Genomic DNA, 20,838 nt, shown 5'->3' with positions numbered 1-20,838 from the left:
CTTGAGGTTATAGACCAGTTTCAACAAACCACAATAAGATTGAAATATCATAAATTAATTTAATTAAACTTTTGTTTTGTTGACTTAAAATTTGCTTACAGTAGTTATGTAGCTGAGGTTGTATTTACAGAACTAGACAAAATATTTTTATAAATTTCACAAAGAACGATGTGAAAATAAAGGATGAAAGAAAATACACAAGACGAACAGGTATCGAATATATAAAATGTTTGGTGTTAGACCAACATTGAAAACCTGGAAGCACTGGACGGTTGTTTCGTCCTACTCTGGGACTCCTCAGCAGTGCTCATCCACGATCCCGCTCGCGAGGACCTTCGGACTCGCGCGCAAACGCTTAATCTCTAGACCGCTGGGTTGGCATTCAACGGTGTTAATGTCTAACCTCAACCAATCCACGAAATTACGCGGCCATCTTCCATTGTACTGAGGTAGATACCTGTCTCTACCCGACACGGATAAAATCCCGAATCCCGCGAGCAGGATCGTGGATGCGAACTGATGAGTAGCACCACAATAGGACGGAACGGCCTTCCAGTGCATCCAGAATTTTAATGCTGGTCTAACATCAATCAGTTCATGATCACAACCCTATACTGATGGGTATGGAATACTTTCGAAAAATTTGGTCATGTGTAGTCTTTACTGTAATGACTTTTTTAAAAAAAAAGTTGATTTTCAACAGCTTAGTCTCTATTTTATTTATTGAAAATGGACCAATTCAGAATGGAATTACTAGACTTTATACTTAAAGTGAAGTATACGAAAAACATAAATTAGACCGTTAGTTGATACGAGTTTCAAATAGAACGAAATGCACGTCCTGGATTCTACTAACTACCATTCATGTTTGCTTATAAAGTTAGTTAATGCATTTAAAAATTCCCTTGAATGAATACAACCGCTAGTGTTGGTATTATTTTCAATTGTTGAACTGCTTCACAACAGGTAATATGCATAAGCCTAGATCCATACACCGGAAACAGAGAGAACTCCTTCATTTTCTTTTCACAGAAACACACAAAAAAAGTCAATACAAATTGTGAATTATTTACATATTATATTATGCACAAATACATATACAATAGCACACGTATCCAGACGAATGTAAGTTTTCTCTGTATATATATATATATATATATATATATATATATATATATATATATATATATATATGAACTAGATTATAGATTGGAAATAAGAAAAAATTATCTTTCTTTTTTTCAAAGATCATTTTCTTTCATGTTGTTTAGTCTACTCGATTGCAATAGATAATGACTGAAAGGGATTATTAAGTTTTTGCCAACAAAAAAAAAAGAAAACATCACCATCAGTAACAACCAAGTGACGATGATGATTGATTATCGAAAATCGTTGCTAATAAATTTGATAGAAATATCAGTATAATTAATACCGGCTTAGTGGTCTAGTGGTTAAGCGCTCGCACGCGAGGCTGATAGATCCTGGGTTCAAATCTCGCGGGGGCGGGACCGTGGGTGCGCACTGCTGAAGAGCCCCATATTAGGACGAAGCGGCCGTCCAATCCTTCCAGGTTTTTCATGTTAGTCTAGCTTCAACTGACTCATGATTTCAACTATTGACATTACTAAAATCTCCACAAAACCCCTTCTGATAATACAAATAGTCGTTGTTCAATTTCCAGCTGTTTAATTCATTTTTGGTAAAATATTTTTTCAATGATAAAAACAAAAAAAAGAAATCAGCAGCAGCCAGTTTTTTTCTAAGAGATAGGAGGAAATAAACTCTAGTAACCTTTTGTACATGGTTATTAAGATGAACTAATGACGGATTTATGTAATTCAATACACTTAGGTATACAGTTGGATTCATATCTGAAGACTATTCAATCTGGTTATTGTTGTGACTTGAAGTTGGATCGATTTTTACCCCGTGCCAATTGTTGTGTCCTTGACTGAAAGATTAGACAGCAGTGTAATATCGATCGAACCAAAGACGCGTATGACACGTAAGAAAGACTTAGAGTTCTGATTGGCCCCGCTTCCCTGTCCAGCCCAGCCAGTTGAGTCCAGAACGCAAGTCTCAGCCTCTGAGAAATGAATCATTGTATTTCAAGCATACTCTGTTTATAAACCAATCAACCCGACCACAACGTACCAATAAAATAGAAAATAACATTTGTACAATAATTAGCCAGAAGTGGCTGTGAATGAGGGAGGTAGCGATTAACAGATAGGGAATAATTCATGAATGGCATATCGTACAATAGTAGTTCATAGGTCAACATAAAGCTCATAATAAGAGGGGTATGAATATGAACAGTTTAGTTGCATAACAATTATACGATAAAAATATACTCATAATATTGGTCCATAAATGGAACCCAAAAATTACCATTTATTATTCTTATCGGTACACAACAGTTATTGAGATACAAACTAGATTCAGCGTTTGAGGTTTACCTATTCCACACTGTGAACCAAGTTAGGATTATCTTTTATCTTTACAATGTTGTCATCATTTCAATCAAATGTTTATGCTTCCTTCAATAAAAAAGAGAGTCGAAACAAGTACTTGTCAGTCTTGAGTGCAGTTAGAGGTATGAAGGCGGTCCTCAATTCCCGGTTTCTCACATCATGGAAGGGTTCTTCTGGAGGTACCTCAAAACGAAATTGGACTAGAGGTGGTGTTAGTGACCTGAAAGCATGACCGTAGTGCCCAAGGGACAACTGACTGAGGTCGGTCACACATGAGCTTTTTGTCAGTAATTTTCGTGTTAGCTCCGTAATTGTTGAGACCTTACCGTCGGAGACGGATATATGTGGGATAAGGTGAGGTGTGCATTTTTAGGGTCGACAGCAGCATCGCTGTTATGCTAGTTGTCTGAAGGAAACACCGTACCGCCACCACATCTCTGTACAGTCAGCAGTACGACCTCACCTTTGGACCTTGGGTTTACTGACTTTAGTCTCATCGTTCTTCAACTGACCCGTCTGGCATGGTAGGATCTTGAGGGACGATCGTTCCAGCCAGAATAGCTCGATTGGTTCATCAGAATAGGCAAGCCCGACCACCACATCAAGGTAACAACAACAGTTGGGAAACAAGTGCTTGATGCTTATATCATTGAATACAGATGTTTTGATTAAAAGATCTGAGAAATATAAACGGTGCTCATAGCCTTCAGGGTTTCCGATAGATGAACAAAATGCTTCTCCAAGCTTTATAACCCATTCTGGTGTATTCTGTCGAACTGCCAACTACATTGTACGGAAATATTCGATGTGAAAAATTCCACAAAACTTACAGAAAAGTAAATCAGTCGTAAGCAGCGTAGAGTCTGGCACAAATGTCTATTCAGTATAAGTTCCCCATTATACAACCACATGGAAATAAAATTATTAAGACGAATTTCAGAATAGTAGGAGTAGCAACAGTATCAGTCACAATAGAATGAATTTGTAAAAAAGAAAGCATAGGATAACTTCGAAACTCAAGTTTTAACAGAAGACAAAGTGTGAATGATTCTGTGTCACAGTGTGACCGATTCTAAGCCACGTCAACTAACATCAACAATTGATGATGATTATCAGGACTTAATTTAACAGACAATGACTTCATGGATAAATACCATGTTTTGTTACAGTCTCTTCTAGCTTTAGTTCAAGTTATAACTACTCCAACCAACATTGCACATCGAAGTAAGCGGTTTTTGTGGATATGTGTGATATACGCGAAAACCAGTTAAGTCGTCAGCTAGTCAGTAGCAACGTAGAACTTCGTACGTACGTACATCAGTTCAACTTGCCATACCACATTAGCACACAGATACAATCGTCGATTCAAACCTCATAGTAATAGAGGTAGTAAAAGTACAAGCAGTAGTCGAAAACATTAGGGTTTGAAGTTGTTATTCAATGGGTATAATCCAGTGAAATAAATTTGGAAAGAGAAAAAAGAAAGGGACATGAAGAATTCAGATGATTAGAATTTGGAAGAACACAAAGAGTGGATGCACCTGTGCTATTGCAAACGATTTTGAGCCATGTGTCATTCAACGTCTCTAATCATCGGTTGCTATCGTCTTGCGGATTCCAACCAGATAGTCTACACCTACCAACATGGTTCAGTTCACTTATCAGTACCTTCATGGATTCGTGGCATGTTTTGGTCTGGACGTCCCTAGTTCTCTCCCAACCTACTTCCTGCTTCCTTTCACTACTTCATCAATTGATTTGCTATCCTTTCCTAGTACCCGTTTCCTAACAACTACATTACTTAATCGGTGGTCCCAGGATACACGAGCAATGCTTCCAAGACACCTATGATCGAATGCTAGTAACCTATGAATATCCTCTACTCTTATCGGCCATGTTTCACAGCCATAAGGTAGGACGTAACGAAGTGCTGCGCAGTAAACACGTCCTGTAGTTGATAGACGGATATCTCGCCTACGCCATAAATGACGCAACTTGTCAGAAGCTAGTCGAGCTTTCTGTATTCGTGCTGAGATTTTGTCACACACCAGACCACAAGGGGTGATGAGATTTCCAAGATAAGTGAAGCGGTCGACACGCTCAACTACTTCACTCCCTATCATTAGTTCAGATGTCGATGCAACCCAATCCTGAAGTAACATTTTCAATTTGGAGGGGGAGAATCGTATCCCGAACACGCTTGCATTGTTGCTGAGAGTGGTCAGAATACTATATTTTGTCAGCGTCTTCGCCAAATAGAACTATGTCATCAACATATTCTAAGTCAACAAGTGAATCCAAACCACTTCAGACGATAGAGATTCATAATCTGAACCAATTTACCAATTTTACCTAATATATACATGTAAAATAATAATGACACTGATCCACTTATATGAATAGCTTGAAGGTGTTTGCAAAAATAAACTCAAATAGATACAAAATATTCTAAGAATTAAGATGAATTATGAGTAAATATATATAAGATGGTATCATAACTAACCTTAGTAACAGATAACTTGACAAAATATCTACAGATATTTCAGCTTAACATCATCATTATCATCATCATCATCAACATCATAGTAAACGAAAAGATTATTTTCTCTTTAGTGAACTTATTTGACCCATTTAAATGTGAAAGAGAAATTCTCTAATGATTTTCCTTAACTACAACTAATCCAGTTGATTTGGGCACTATCAAACTGATATACTTTTTTGATTGATATAGACTACTAACTTATTCAATCAATACACTACTCAATGATAAATCATAATCATTTGAAATTATTATTAATACCGTTAATATTACTAAAGATTTCCTAACCACTGGTAAAACATATAAATCAGTCAGCTACAACGTAGGACCATGCAAATATATGCATTGGTCCAAGTTGCCATACCACATTAACAAAACAAGATGAACACCGGATTCATAGAAGTAGCCACTTCAATGACAGTAACATATAAAAGAAAAATTGCGTGTAAGGATATAATACAAGAAAGAATTAGTTCGTAGAATGAAAAATATGAAGCGATTTTAATCTCGCAGTTTAAAGGAAGACAAAGAGTGTATACACCAACGCCATTGTGATCGATTCTGAGCCATATATAAAAATAACAAGGTCAAAATTAATCCATCTCACCTTCCTTTTTATTACTTATATTGTCGTATGAGTATTATGAGCTTTTAAATATAACACACTTTGATATTTATCCCGTTTAAATATGGAATACACAGTGAATACATGGCATGCTGATAAGCTTTGAAACTAGTAAAGTAAGCAATTACTTATTTACTAACAAAACTATTTAGAATAAGGGCCAGTGGCTCAAACTTTGGCCACTATAATGTCCCAGATCCGAACTCCATCACATTTACTTCCCCCAAACAACCTGGTACGATCGAGGGTAGAGAGAGTAAGCTCTCCCTCTTCAAATGCTCTCACATGACCATGTGCATACAATCACTACCAGAAAAGTCCTACTCACTGCATTTTCGTGACATCGATGTTGTTTACGAAAGTGAGAGGACGACAAACGAATGTCTGGCACTTTAACTGAGTTGGTGAACACGGAGATTCTACATAGAGGAGTTGAGAAACCCTCATTCCAAACCAATCGTGCACATGTGCTTCGGTATTCTGAAGGAAAAAACGGCATATGAACCTATTGTTGGTCACCGTTTACCACGGGACTGCATTTCCTAAAGTTGCTCCACTTCCATGTGAATCGGACCTTTAGGTCGAAGGCTCCGGGGGTAACCCCACAAGAAAAATCAGCTGCTTCAGTTTGGGCACCTGAGCAGGATTATAGTCCATATAAAGATCAGATGACTTGTGTGGTGCATATGTATTCGGTGCCCCTTTGTACCAATAATTATCTGTTCGAATAAATGTTATATATATATATATATATATATATATATATATATAGAGAGAGAGAGAGAGAGAGAGAGATCGAAACGATCGTTTTTAGAGAGACAGAGGGCAGTCACAAACAAGCTACTGACTCACCTAGAATACAGTACAATAAACAATTTTCAATTATTCACATAAAAATATTAAATTTATGGTATTTTGTCAGTCGAAATTAAACTTATAACTTGATTTCTAACAATCTTATCGGTTCGTAATTATGAATAGTTTAATAGAACTATGATAAATATCTTATGCTGCCTAGGATACACTACAGTTGATTGTTAAAGTGACAATTTTGCAACCAAATCAGAACAATATCAAATTAACTTAGCTACGATCCAGAAAATGTGTATTCAATATGTAGTAAATCGATACGAAATTGTATATTTGATGTAAGTATAGTTTAGCCTGATTTCTCATCTCACCCTATATAAACTTCAGTGTCTATAACAAAATTCTGTTCAATATAGTTACTGTGAGCAAAAATGACCTGCTTGTTTTGAAATTTGGAGATACGGTATCTTGAACAATTCCAGTCTAGGAGAAAACACATGTTTATTGATCACTGATTTTAGGGCAATTTGTGAAACATATTAGTCCATGATCAAAAATATCTAGATTCAGCAAACACTAAATCGTTACATCAGATATACTTACATAACTAAGAAAAAAAATGTCTCATGTACTCGGTTGTCTGAACCAAAGTACATTGAGCAAGATTCGAACATGCAACCCATAAGTGAAAAGCAAAACAATATGATTATTTATCCAACATGATTACTTATACATACACCAGTGATCGTAAACGTTTATGTTTACGCGGATAAGTGCTTACACAAGCAAAGATAAGCAGAAGTGATATGTTAAGGTTAGCAAATGAAAAATGTAAATCATGTATTTTTATGAGCAAATGACTATCTTATATACTTAGAACGAATGTTTGTTTCCATGACGTACAAACTATTATAAGCATTATGTAAACAAATGGGGTTGATTTTGTGTTAAGAAAAACAAAATTCGATATGAGACCACAATTACACAAAGAAGACTACAAAAAACCAATAATAAGTTGAAGAGTTGTCAAAATTTTCAATGTCAGGAGGATTTACAAAAGTTAACTGCTTGAATACCGTCAAAATAATTTTTCGTATATTGAACTGATACAGAAGAAATTACAACAGATATCTGTTTAATAAATCGACATACAAAAAGTTGTTATGCTGTGATGCTAACTATGAGCTATAACATACTTTCATTTGGCTTTTCAGATGTACTTAGTATTAAGATTTAAGTCGAAATAAAAACATGGTATAAGAAGTAATACAAATCAATACATAGTATCCATCTATAGTCATTGATTTTGATATTAGACAAGTAGACCCTTGATACTTAACTCCTTCAATGCTAAGCATGAATAACCAACCCTATCGTACAGCACTAATTTAAATGCTGTCAAACAATTGGGACGAGATTTACAAAATTGATATACACAAGAAGAATCCAAATTTTTAGTCACTTTTTATTTAAATTATCTCTCTTGTATATAGTATTAAAACTGCCAAATGTAAAACAACGAGGATAAACCCAGATCCCCAGTTAAGATAAGCTGATACCTCTTGATAATAAAGAGAAACAATTCCAAATACAACTTCAATGAACAGTTAGCACAAACTATTCTCCTCAACTTTTTGTGTCAACAACCTCCCTTTACTAGCTAATCTACAAATTAAATATTCAATAGGAAATTTAGTTATAACACCATACAAAATCAAACTAGTTTAACAACTAATGCGCATAGATATATTTGAGTATGCCTCTGGGAGTATAGTTAAGACAACTGTATATTAGGAGTTTATTATTTAGTTATTTATTTAAACAAAGAAACATTGGTACAAGGAGACACCGCATAGGCTGTGATACTGTCCAGGTCCTCAAACTGAAGCATGTGGTTTTCTTAGGAGGCTATACCCGGAGCCTTTGACCTAAAGGTCTAATCTACAAGGGAGTGGGGCAACGTCGAAAGATGTAATCCCATGGTAGCCAGTGACCAACAATAGGTTAATACGCTTTTTGTTCCCTCAGGATACTGGGGCTCATGTACACGATTGGTTTGGAATGAGGGTTTTCCGACCCCACTAGGTGGATCCTCCATATCCACCAACCCGGTTAAAGTGCCAGACATTCGTTTTTCGTCCTCTCAATTTTGTAAATAACACCCCTGCAGCAAGAAGGTAGTGAGTAGGATTTCCCTGGTAGTCGTTGTATGCACGTGGCCATGTGAGAGCATTTCAAGAGGGAGAGCTAACTCTCTCCATTCTCGGATGTACCAGGGCATTTGGGGAGAGTAGTAAACTAATAATCAAGGAAAAATCTGAGTAAAACCGATAAAGCAAATAATTGATGCACTTACAGATTATCAGTGATCAGATATTTTTTAAAATAGACTATCATTTGCAAATAATAAATTAGTTGTCACAGTGTAAATTAAAATGAATATATGAAAAATAAAGCGTAAAAACAAACCTCATAGGATGTAAATCAAATAGTGGAGGTTGTAGTTCAGCATATTCAATAGCAGTAATTCCTAACGCCCATACATCACATTTCTCATCATAACCACCTTTACGTTCAACAGCTGCAACTTCAGGTGCCATCCTTAAAAGCAAAAATATACAAGGTAAACTGACAGTATACATGTGAGTTTTTACTTTGTCAATGGAATAAAAATGGAAATAAAAATGTGACTTAAACGGAGGATTTTTCTTTAAAGTTGTATCCATCAACTGTATGGTTAACTTTTGCATAACGACAATCCAGTAAATTAGTCTATGAGATACTCTTTTCATTATTTACGTACAAGTTATTTAAAGAAGACAGAGATTATGTTTAGCAAAGAAGTGATAATCCCATAGTTATATACTTGAATATATTCATATAATGAATGAAGTCGTATTTAACGTGAATTATCTTTCCATAGGATCTATTTATGGCATGATAAGCAATGACTTTAATGAAGTTTTCAAGTCCATTCTGAATCAAAGCATTATACCTTGTATTATTTTTTTTAAAAAATCATTTGACTTCAACTCTAGAAGAGCAAGGAAGAAGTGAAACAAAAAATGTGTGCTTAATTATTAATCAGACAATAATAGAGAAGTGTTTTAAGTTTAATATCGATAGTGAGATCAAAGTCATCAGATGGAACAGAAAAAATTCAATGAAAATTGTAAACTATATGAAATAAGTCAAGTGTCACCACAGGAAAACTCCATATCAATTTGTGAGAGAGATGATATCATGGGAAAGATCTTAATTGATCTAGGATTAAGTGACCTATGGAGTTGGTTTCTACCAATCATCTAAGTCATTTAATCATGTTTATTTCTTTAAATATTTGTATGTAAGTGCTATATTTGAAGCGATTACGAGTTCACCTAGTCTGCGAATGGAACAAAGACCAATAAGCTAGCTATTCTGATGTGTCTCAGCTCCGCTAACTAGAGAGTAAAGTCCAAGTTCGAAACGGGGAAATATATCCCGCAAGTAGCCAGAAGCACGAGTAATCCTGACATAACAGTAAGTATGTTATTTTACTACATACAAAGAACCTATACGACTAGATAGTTTTTATGTCGTTTGATATCAGTCCAATTGTGAGCTTACTTCAATAAATCGATCTCGTAAGCTACCGACATCTAGGTATACAGTATTATTGCGTTTTATATGTCGATCAGGTCTTTTTTTTAGTTTAACCAATCAAAAACTCACTCACCAAACCATACTCCGCAACAATTCATTATAAAAACATACTTTCAGTATCGCATTTCAATAGATAACTTTCATTAAATCATTAACTCTTTACATTAAAGGTTGGTGGAAATCGTTCAATTTCTGCATAATACCTTGGATAATAGAATGATTTTAACTAAATCACCACTAAAGACCTGGAAGTAATGGACAGATGTTTCGCCCTAGTATGGGGACATCCTATCATCAGTGCATGCTCAGAGTCTCTCCAAGTGTAAAGCCCAAGAATTCTAGGCTTCAGGTCGCAGATCTACACTTTCAACTTTAGTAAATTTGTGATTTTATAGTAGATCAATTACATGATATATTGAACATAATAAACAGCCTCTGTACATTATTCATCTTATAGTTTTACTGCTGCTTGTACAAAAAAGGGTTTGTTCAAACGAGTACAAAGGGTTGAGAAAAATTCAATGAACATTCAATTAATAAGTTGGTACGTTGTTGAACTTTAGACAATTGAAAGTAAGAAGTAAAATGTTCTCAAGATTTAGATATCTTGCTTGCTAATTAATAGGGCGTACCTAAAACGTCAAGAAAACCAATTCTGCCCCAGTAGTTTGGAAGTGATATAGTAATGATTCAGTGGTTAAAGCACTCGGCTTTCATTCATTAAAGATGCAAATGTAAACCCCACTGCACTCACTCCAGTTTGAGCACCTGGGTAGTATCAGTAGAAAAATTTATCATATCAGTTCGGGACGGAGTTAGTCAGAGGTCCAAGAGGATATTTCAAGGTCAAAATCTATGTCAAACGAATGGACATCATCGATTATACTGATATGAAATTATTTTAAACCTCATTTTGCAACACTCCAAGAATGTTTTGGTTAACAGTTTGTTAGGCTTCTGAAGTGCACAAAGTAGAATAATTTGGGCAAGGTAAACTGTTACGCTTAGTGAAATAGAATGATAAATCCGTGTAAACAATACATTAGCTAAGCTTCCTTTCATTTCTAATATTACGTACACCTATACGATTATGTAGATAAGTAATTTCTAAAATATAAATCATTTTTGCCAGTAATTCTAGCAGAGAATCGATGTTCAAACTAGATCTTACATGAAATAACATTCAAATCACTAGCGGTCCCATTCTTGATTGCTAAACTGGCTAGATGACATAAATATATGAGCACAATAAGTACTCCCACTTTACCCTTTAAAAATATTCTTTTCATCATATCTCATGTAACGAAAGTGAGTTGACCAATACTTACCAGTATGGTGTTCCAATGAAAGAATTTCGACGCTGAATTGTCTGTGTGATTTGAGCTGCAACACCAAAATCGGCTGCAAGCAAATAAAGATAAACGAAATTTTTAAAACTGCAAGATTTTGCTATCATTACAGATAAGTGTTTCGTGTGACGAACTTTTAAAATAATTCCCAACTAGTTGGTATAAGTCATTTCGAGAATAAGAATGATTTGGTCGGTTATTTCTGCGAATTAAAGGTGACTGTTTTGTATGGCTACATCGCAAGAAAAATGATTCACTGCAAGTTGAATCCCTTGACTCTCACCGAGGCCAGTGACTATCTATTAAAGGTCAGAAAATGTTGTCGTGTTTAAATTCGAAACTTAGACCAAGATAGTTAATTGTAACAAGTAATAAAAATAACTAAGTATCTAAGGTGAAAGATTTGACTGGATAAGTTATTGTAAACAGTTAATTGCACCAACATCATAGTTGATATACAGTTACGTAAAAATGAGTTATACGGTTGAGAAAAAAATCCATAGGGGTTCTAAACTCAGTATTAGGTACTATTTCATCTACTTATCCAAAAGGGTACAAAAAATAGGCCACATAAGTGAATCGATCATGTTGTGAAAAAAAGGATTGTCGTAAATACCATAAGCAAAAAAAGACAGTATTAGTTGAAAGACACAAGGACAATAGTCTTTCAGGTATATAATTCCCCACTATAGCTAAATAACAACGAGTAAAATTAGACACATTTTGGCGATTATATATATATATATGGCTCGACAGAAGAGAAACGATGAGTCGCGTTATTCCTCAGTGATTTGTAACCGATGACCAAATACTAGTTAACGTCTGATATACAAACTATAATCAATCTAAGTGCTGTTTTCTCAACTTTTCTTAAAAACAGGGCAATTTGTGCATCAAATATGTGCGATCTCCAAGTGGGAAAAAATAGTGATTTTATCAAAAAGAAGGTTACGTTAAGTCGAGGAATGTTGGGAATTCAACTTTCCGTCAATGAAACGTTACAAATGTTAGTTTACTATTCAAATTTCTGAAACACGAACAACATATACAGCGAATAAATGAACTTGCCAATTTTGACATCACCGTCAGTCGTTAGTAGAATATTTGCACCCTACAAATTTAAAATCAAACAAATGTTACGGATTCATACTGTGCAAAAGATAGATTAAGTACATATAATAAACATTCCAAACAAATCAGTCAGTCAGCTACGACGTAAAGCCAGGCACATATATACATGAGTCGAAGCTGCCATACCTCATTAACACAACGAGATGAACACCGAACTGATAGAAGTAGTCATTTCAATGGTAGTAATATATAAAAGAGAGATTGCACATAAGGATATAGTACAGGAAGAAAGAATTAGAAAGGTAAAAAGTAATTTTCATCTGACAGTCGAAGGGAAGACAAATAGTGCATACACCGACACCATTGCGACCGATTCTGAACCATGTCACCCACAATCTTCAACCACTGGCTACGACAGTTGCACGGACCCTAACCAAGTACTCTGCATCTACCAACATGGCTCAAACCACAAGTTAGTGACTTCAAGCACTGATGCCACGTTTCGGTTTGGATGCCCCCAACTTTCCACCAAACATTCCCCAACACTGATCAGCGTTGTGCGTCGTGGTAATCGGTGTTCAAGCATACGTAACACGCGGCCCAACCATCTCAGTCGATGATTTATAACCTCATCAACTGGCAAATTATGAAAGACAGTTATCTAGGATAAAATTATCCTAAGATTCCAGAAGCACTAACTACGACCGTTAGTTCAAAACCAGTGAAGAAATTCACGCAATCAGTAGGAATATTTATAGCTTTCTAAACCAATCAAGACCCAAGTGTGCAATACTCAGTGCAATTACGAGTACCAGTGTATAGCAACAAATTATGACCACGGTTGCCAGCTGAAAAAAGGGTATGCTGCTTCATGTGGCCAGTTTTGTAGGTACATAACATTAATTCTACTGAATCGGTAAGTTGGAGAGAATAAAATGTTTTAGAAGCATAGCACCATAGAAAACGAAATCGAGTACAAAATGATATAAAACTATTCGACATTAACAGTAAGTTTTGAAACACCAATTACCTTAATATCACGGTGTATTTTCCCTGCTTTATGCATGTATTCTATGCCTCGTAACGTTTCCCTGGATACAAAAGCTATGCAATTCTCTTCAATGGGTCTCTGGATATCTATATTTCCGTATTATGCCATGAATCAAGACGCCTACTTGTGTAAATATCCTGCATAGAGAACCCTCCACAGAACTCCATACATATCCACAATTTATTATTTCTACATTTATTATAACGACAAGTACTATACCTGAAATAGCTACCGAAGAATTGTACGATGTTGCAGTGTCGACATTCGCGGAGTGTTTGTATCTCCTGAAGTATAGCACGTACATCATCCTTAGCATCGACTTTAATTATTTTGACAGCAGCGAATTCCTTTGTCCTTAACCGAATGGCCTGAAAACAATATATCACTTTACAGATGATACCTTGTAAACCTCGCCGTATGTGCCAGTTCCAATGCTTTGGATTAGTTTATATTCTTCCTTTGGGTCTTTATTGTTTACAAACTCCCTTATGTACCCTAACTTCTGCTCGCTAAGTTCTGATCTAACTGCCATTTTGAAGAAACTCCATCACTGGCTTCTGCACCGCAAACAACCAAACAGGCCGCTTTCATAATACCCTAAATCCAATATCTTTCTCACGAGCTTGTATGAATTGGTTGATTTCTTTGAGCTCGTCCATTGTTGTTTCAATGCAGTTCTAGATATCCGATATTTTTTAACAGATGGCAGTCTAGATACCCCAACAACAGTGTTGAACCTCGATCATATAAACTCCCTAAGATAATCCTAGGGTCGGAGAAGCAACGTGATCTTCTGATGAGTAGCGCTCATAGTTACGACAGTACTGACATTCAAGTAAGACCTTATATGTCTCTTGAAGATAGAACAAAAAAGAGTTAGCACTAACTGAACTAGAAACGTGTCGTCAAAATGGTGAGGAAAGTCTTCGATTAGTGGGTTTTCGAATAGTCAGGTCTTGGGAGCGAATGCTACCAAAGCTTGTATGGATAAGTTGTTCTCCCTAGAAGCTTTATGTGCCAATGCCCGTAGTCTAAGAAACAAATTCCATGAACTAGAGGCGTCAGTTAACAAATTAAGGCCACTCATTGTAGCTGTGACGGAAACATGACTAGTACAAGACATTGACATTACTCCTGAATTATCCGGATACCACTACCTAAGTGATAGTCATAGATGTGGAAAAGGAGGTGGCGTCCAATAATGTAAATATCTCCTCCACTACTTGCGAATCCCATGATAGTGGAGCTTTTGAAGTTATTAGCTGTGAGTTCACTTTCGAATGATGTACATTTATACTCGGTGTCAGCTATCGCAGCTAAATCTGCTTAGATGATAACTTTAATTTAGGGCACATTCAGCTATGGAGTGCAAATAACAGATGCTAGATATTAGGAGACTTTAGTGCACCTGATATTAGTTGGATTGAGATAGCCCCGGTAGGATCTAGTAGAGCATCTATATAAACCCACATGTTTTGGTAATCACTCATGCGACTGAGGATACTGCCAACCTAAATATCCTTCCATCGCTAACAAATAACAACCACGCTGTTTTGTCATTCACGTCTAGAGCTTCGACTTGAAATACAATCAGGCTAAGCCTCGCTCAAATGTACGGAGAGCTAACATACCAGCCATTCAGGAGTGCGCTGCCAAGACAGATTGGTCAGTAAATACTGGCTCATCAGTTGAAGATGCATGGTCCATATTTAAAGACAAGTTTAGTCCAGTTGCGGCCTCGTTTATATCATGACTGGTATCACGTAGATCTAATAATTGTCCACCATGTGGCTGGTGATACTCTGAAATAGAGGTTAACGAAAGTAATCACCAGGACATTCTACGCAGCCAATCTTGCGTTGACTTTCTCGAGTCAATCAGCGATGTCTACTCAAACGAAGGATAAGTTACCTGAGTTGGCCTCCTCAATGTGCTTTTACAAATTCATCTGCTCCAGTGGAGACATCTATATCGGGCGTACTACCAGGCAACTTAACCAACGAATGAGTGAACCTCTACCAGCTTGGTTTATAAAGGGCCAGATAAAAACAATTCGCAGTTCTATCTTGGCACATCTTATTGATAGTGGTCATGCTGTAGATAAATCGAAATCATTTCGAGTGATCTATCGTATTCTTCCACCATTTCCCAACGGAGTTCCTTCCTGCCTCCTACATATAGCTGAAGCCATAGGAATTCGTACATATAACCCCAATTTATATGTACAGAAGAAATTCATAACCCCTCTATCTCTTCTGTGGCCAGTTAAAACTTAACTAACGATTTTTTTCTAATTTTTACCATTATTATTTTGTTGTTGTTATTTCTTTATTTTATTCGACTTTTGTTATCACTAACGTTATTTTCACATCCATTATTTGTTTGTAATTTTCCGTTTCTTTCCGTTTGCATTCTTCACTATCTAATTATTTACACACTTCTTATTACGTAATGATTTTAATGTTTTGTGATTACTTCCAAGTATATTTAGCCACGTTTAACCTTCTATTCTCAATGCTTAACTATTGATAAGACTCTTGTTATCGTATTTTATTATTCTTACTACTATCAGTACACCTGTCTTCCTACTATCAATATGTATTTTTACCTATTATGTGTGGTGACTTATTCTACTTCATTGTGATTATTGACCCATATTGCCTTGATTGGTTTAACATCGTATAAATATTCATGTATATTAGAGTGAAGCCTGATGTCGATCTAACTGAAAACAATTTTTCGCTTATATGTGTTGTTATAACTAAACAAGTCAATAAACTTCTTGGACGTAGGAAAAAGAATCAGAATATGTTCATCTCTAGTGGCTTAGAACGGTACAGATTCAGTTATTGTAAGACTAGGAATGATTTTAAAGTGCTTATATGTAGTGGTAAATAATAGGCTATGGATTGTAAAAATAGTCAGAAGCGGTTATTCTCCTATACAAAACGGCGAACTCAGAGAAGCGATGGAATCCCATCACTTTTGATATAAAAACATCCCTTAATACTGGCGAGAAATGGTTCCAAAAAAGCTAAAGCTTTATCGGAATATTTTAGTAAAGTGTTTTCTATCAGCGATGAGAAACGACCAAAGATTAATTGTGATTGCAACTGCTTGTTGATGGACCCTGTATTTGTTGAGAAAGGTACTGTCTTAAGACTACTTCAGCATCGCAAACCTGACAAATCCAGTGGTCTTGATGATATTCATCTTAGGACTATGAAAACCCTAGTGCTGAACCTAAATCAGTCCAGACTCCCAAGAGACTGGAAAGATGCAATAAGTAAACCGGCATATAGGGCGGAAAGTAGAGACTGAGTTAGTAACTATCGACTCATTAGTCTGTAGCTTGGCGTCGAGTCGCGGTTGACTATGAACACCGCTACCAAGAAACACGTGCCAAGTAAATCAGAAGGCGAAGGTTGAACGTAACCAAATAAATCCATAAAATCTTCGAGAAGCCAAATATCAGAAGGCAGTTAATGGACCAAAACGAGATATATTTGCTGGCGATCTCGTGGTATCGAAAGGATACCGAGATCGTGCCAGGATACAAGCTTGGTTACAGAACGTAACCGAATTCGCGCGAAGTCACAATCAAAGTGTGAGAATAATGGATGCTTTTTAGCACAGTTAAACAAAAGCACATTAAAACAAACACTGGTACAGTTGGTTATAATAATAATTGTTTTTATTAAACCAGTCGTGTTCTCGTGATAAATGTGAGTCACTACAAGTCTAACCAGTGCAGTTGTTAAACTAATGGAAAAGATTATTCGAATATCTGTTATAAATTATGTGGAAGGGCGTAATTTTTCGTCCAGGGAACAACGTGGTTTTCGGAAAAACTTATCATGTTTCACAAATCTGCTCATTGCTCATTGGGTCCGAGATATTCCTGTAGATGTGATTTTCATAGATCTAAGGAAAACCTTTGATAAGGTCTCCCATTCGGGTCTCAAATTAAAGCTGGAAAGTTTTGGAATCCATTATCAGCTTGTAGACTGGAAAAGTGACTTCTTCCATGACACAGGACAGTGGGTGAGGGTAAATGTAGCTATCTCATCGAGGGAACCTGTAAAAAGTGGAATTCCTTAAGGCATAAGCCTAGGTCATCTCTTTTTACTTTATGTAAATAAATTACCAACTGTAGCCAAGTCATCCGTCCTACCCTCCGCCAATGGAATAAGTATTTGGAAATCCATAAACAGTATGTCAGAAAGAATAGTAATACAGGAGGTGTCATGGATGGACCGATAGTCACTAGAAGTGAATTCTAGTAAGAGTATGATGATGCAATAAAATAACTATGATGACTCGTATCACTGCACTGCTACAAAAGGCTATAGGGCAATATGGCCTATTCGCAGGTCTTTTCAGTATTTAGATGAAGAAATGTTTAGATTACTACGCTCGACTTTCGTGAGACTGCATATGGAATATGGAATTCAAGCAGCGATTCCTTGTTTCGAGTATGAAGAGGATATGCTGGAACGAGTTCAACGACGAGGGACACAAATGGTAACAGGTCTCTGGCCAATCTTGTGAAGACAGAATAATACATTCCGACTTATTTCCGTCATCTTACCGTAGAATACGGGTTTACTGAACGATGGCCTTGGTATTAACGTGTCTTATCTTTTCCTTCCTTCGAGGACTGATCATTTGAGAGGACATTCGAAGAAAGTTCAAAAACAGAGATCAAATCGTCTATATCTGAAGCGTTGTTTCTTGCACCGAGTAGTGAATTACTGGAACTCTCTACCAGCAAGATCTTCTAGTAATCTGCATAGATCAACGCCGTCGCGCCAATTTTATTTAACAGGTCGATACTAAAGATCAAGAACAAAAGTGCAACTGATATTGTTCACTGTGAAACCTTTAATGCAGAAACCTTCCAATTCATCAGCACTTTGTTGACCTTGATAAGAAACATCCTGTTCTCTAGGTGATTTCAGGTCCAGGACAAAAGTGTAACGATGAAACCTGTCTTTTAGAAATCAAAGAGTTTATTTGAACCGGCATCTTATAGTCCTAGCAAGTCGTTCGGCTTTCTTATGCTGTGAGGAGACTAGATGCATATTATCTGCCTTTCTTGAACTCGTATTTAGCTTGATAGAGGAACCTTTTTATTAATTCGTTACGTCACTTATTCATCCATTAGTTCTTCCATTACCCTTGACAGTTTTGAGGGTAGTACGGATGCTACGTGGCAAGCTGTGCTTTTTATATCTCCTCCTTTTAATAATGGGGAGAGATTTGCTTCGCTTGACTCTCTTGTGAGTTGATGTGAATCTAGTGAATGTTGAACAGGTCACAAACTTGTAAGCTGATGGCTTCTGTACACTGTTTCAGGAGAATAGGTCAGGTGTTGTCCTTGACTGTCCTTGGCTAAGGGGTTCTTGTCTCTTTAGTACTAACCCTGACACTAGAGTTCAGTGATGTTTCACGCAGGTTCCTAGTTCAGTTGGTCTATGAAGTCGGCATTGAAGATTTCTGTCACGTCTGATTTAGTGGGACCTGCGTCGTTTAGCGATCCAAGAGTACAAACACTCTGGTTTGTAGGCTCCTATTCAAACGTCCAATATATGTATTTAATAGTCAATGAGGTTATGGAAAATAAATACAACCCATCCAATTTCTTTGTGTTCATTCTCTATTTTTAAGGTTTTTATTATCATACAGTGTATGTTGTGCAGCAGATTCTCAATTGCGATTCTCGCGCTAGCTTTTCGACAGACGTTATTAGTTCAGACAACCCGTAATTAATGAATCATTTCCAACTTCTCAATAATTATATTTCTGCTGAGAATCCTGAGTAGACAACGTTTTATAAATACCTATACCATTTTGATGATGGTTGTAATAGTTATGCAGTAAGCCCATTGAATTATTCAAAACATGATGGCTGCATTTTAGGCCATTAACACGCAATGTAGAATTATGTGTAAAACAGGTTGAAGTTATGTTTGCACCTCAATCTTTATCTATCCACTCGTTGGTTGTAAACAGAGACGATGAATAACGTACCCACGGTCGATTAAAACTCGCAAAATACGTGTGGATATTGAACCTTTTCATACACACAATAACTCACTCATTCACTACCCAATATGCTTTATTTTGTGTGCTTGTTTATTTTATTGATCAATGACAACACATCATTTCGACAACCTGTGTTCTGGCTTTCGAATATTCTCAAGTCCATTTAAAGTAATACTAAGGGAATCAGCCAGCTAAAATGCTCAGTTAACAGGCGTACAATAGTACTGTCTTGATAGTTGCACTGAAGATTCTGATTTTGATGTTGGCTGACAATTGTTTTGAGTTTCACAGTTCGGTGCTTTCCTCAATGTGTGTCCTATCCACTTACAGCGCTTCTTCCTGATTTCTTTCCCCATTTGGATCTGATTTGTTCTCTTCCACAGTAGGTTGTTGCTGATAGTGTCTGGCCAACAGATCCAAGGTATTTTGTGTAGACAACTGCTAACACTTTTATCTTCTGGATGATGGCTTTCGTAATTCTCAAGGTTTTTGCCCCATACAGTAGAACTGTCTTGACATTTGTATTAAAAATTCTGTTTTTGGTGTTGATTTACAGTTGTTTTGAGTTCCAGATGTTCTTCATTTGTAGATATAATGCTCTTGTTTTGCCGATCCGCGCCTTCATATCTGCATCAGATCCACCCTGTTCATCAATGATGCTGCTCAGATATGTATGGGTTTTTATATCTTCCATAGCTTCTTCAAGTGTGATTCCATTGTTGCATGCTGTGCTGTATCGGAGGATGTTGCTTTTCCCTTTGTGTATGTTGATACCTAATACTGTTAAGGCTGCTGCTACACTGGCCGTCTTCTCCTGAATTTGTTGTTGCGTTTGCGATAGAAGAGCCAAATCATCTGCGAAATCTACATCGTCCATATGCATCCTAGCTGTCTGCTGTGTCACATGATTCTCTTCAGATGTTGACGTCTTCATGATTCAGTCGATCACCAGGAAAGAAAGAAAGATTGAGGGTAAGCAACCTTGCCTGACACCGGTCTTTACTTCGAACAAGTCTGTAAGCTGTCCCACATGCACGGTTTTACAGTTCAATCTCTCATAGGAATTCCGTATGATATTGGTTATTTTCTCAGGCACGCCACAGTGTCGAAAAAGCTTCTATAATATTGTCCTTTTTACGCTATCAAATGCTTTTTCGTAGTCAATGAAGTTGATGTAGTGTGATGAATTCTATTCAATTGTCCAGTTGAATCCAAGCTGTCTATTG

At 36.5% G+C, this 20,838-nt stretch overlaps 1 protein-coding gene across 1 annotated transcript in view; it reads right to left on the bottom strand.

The window, feature by feature from the left end:
- The window catches only part of MAP4K3_3 (Mitogen-activated protein kinase kinase kinase kinase 3), a gene marked incomplete at both ends in the record, with an annotated part of 106,127 nt that extends 92,031 nt beyond the window's left edge, over positions 1-14,096 (bottom strand). Inside the window, 6 exons of the mRNA XM_051219257.1 lie at positions 8,918-9,049; positions 11,422-11,494; positions 12,511-12,553; positions 13,544-13,650; positions 13,689-13,753; positions 13,951-14,096. Coding sequence (XP_051068532.1) covers positions 8,918-9,049; positions 11,422-11,494; positions 12,511-12,553; positions 13,544-13,650; positions 13,689-13,753; positions 13,951-14,096 — 566 coding nt within the window. The remainder of the gene's footprint in view (positions 1-8,917; positions 9,050-11,421; positions 11,495-12,510; positions 12,554-13,543; positions 13,651-13,688; positions 13,754-13,950) is intronic.
- Between the last annotated feature and the right edge of the window lie 6,742 nt (positions 14,097-20,838).

Source organism: Schistosoma haematobium, chromosome 2 (genome assembly GCF_000699445.3).
Source record: "Schistosoma haematobium chromosome 2, whole genome shotgun sequence".
Lineage (NCBI taxonomy): Eukaryota > Metazoa > Platyhelminthes > Trematoda > Strigeidida > Schistosomatidae > Schistosoma > Schistosoma haematobium.
This window is presented reverse-complemented; position numbering and strand designations above follow the sequence as displayed.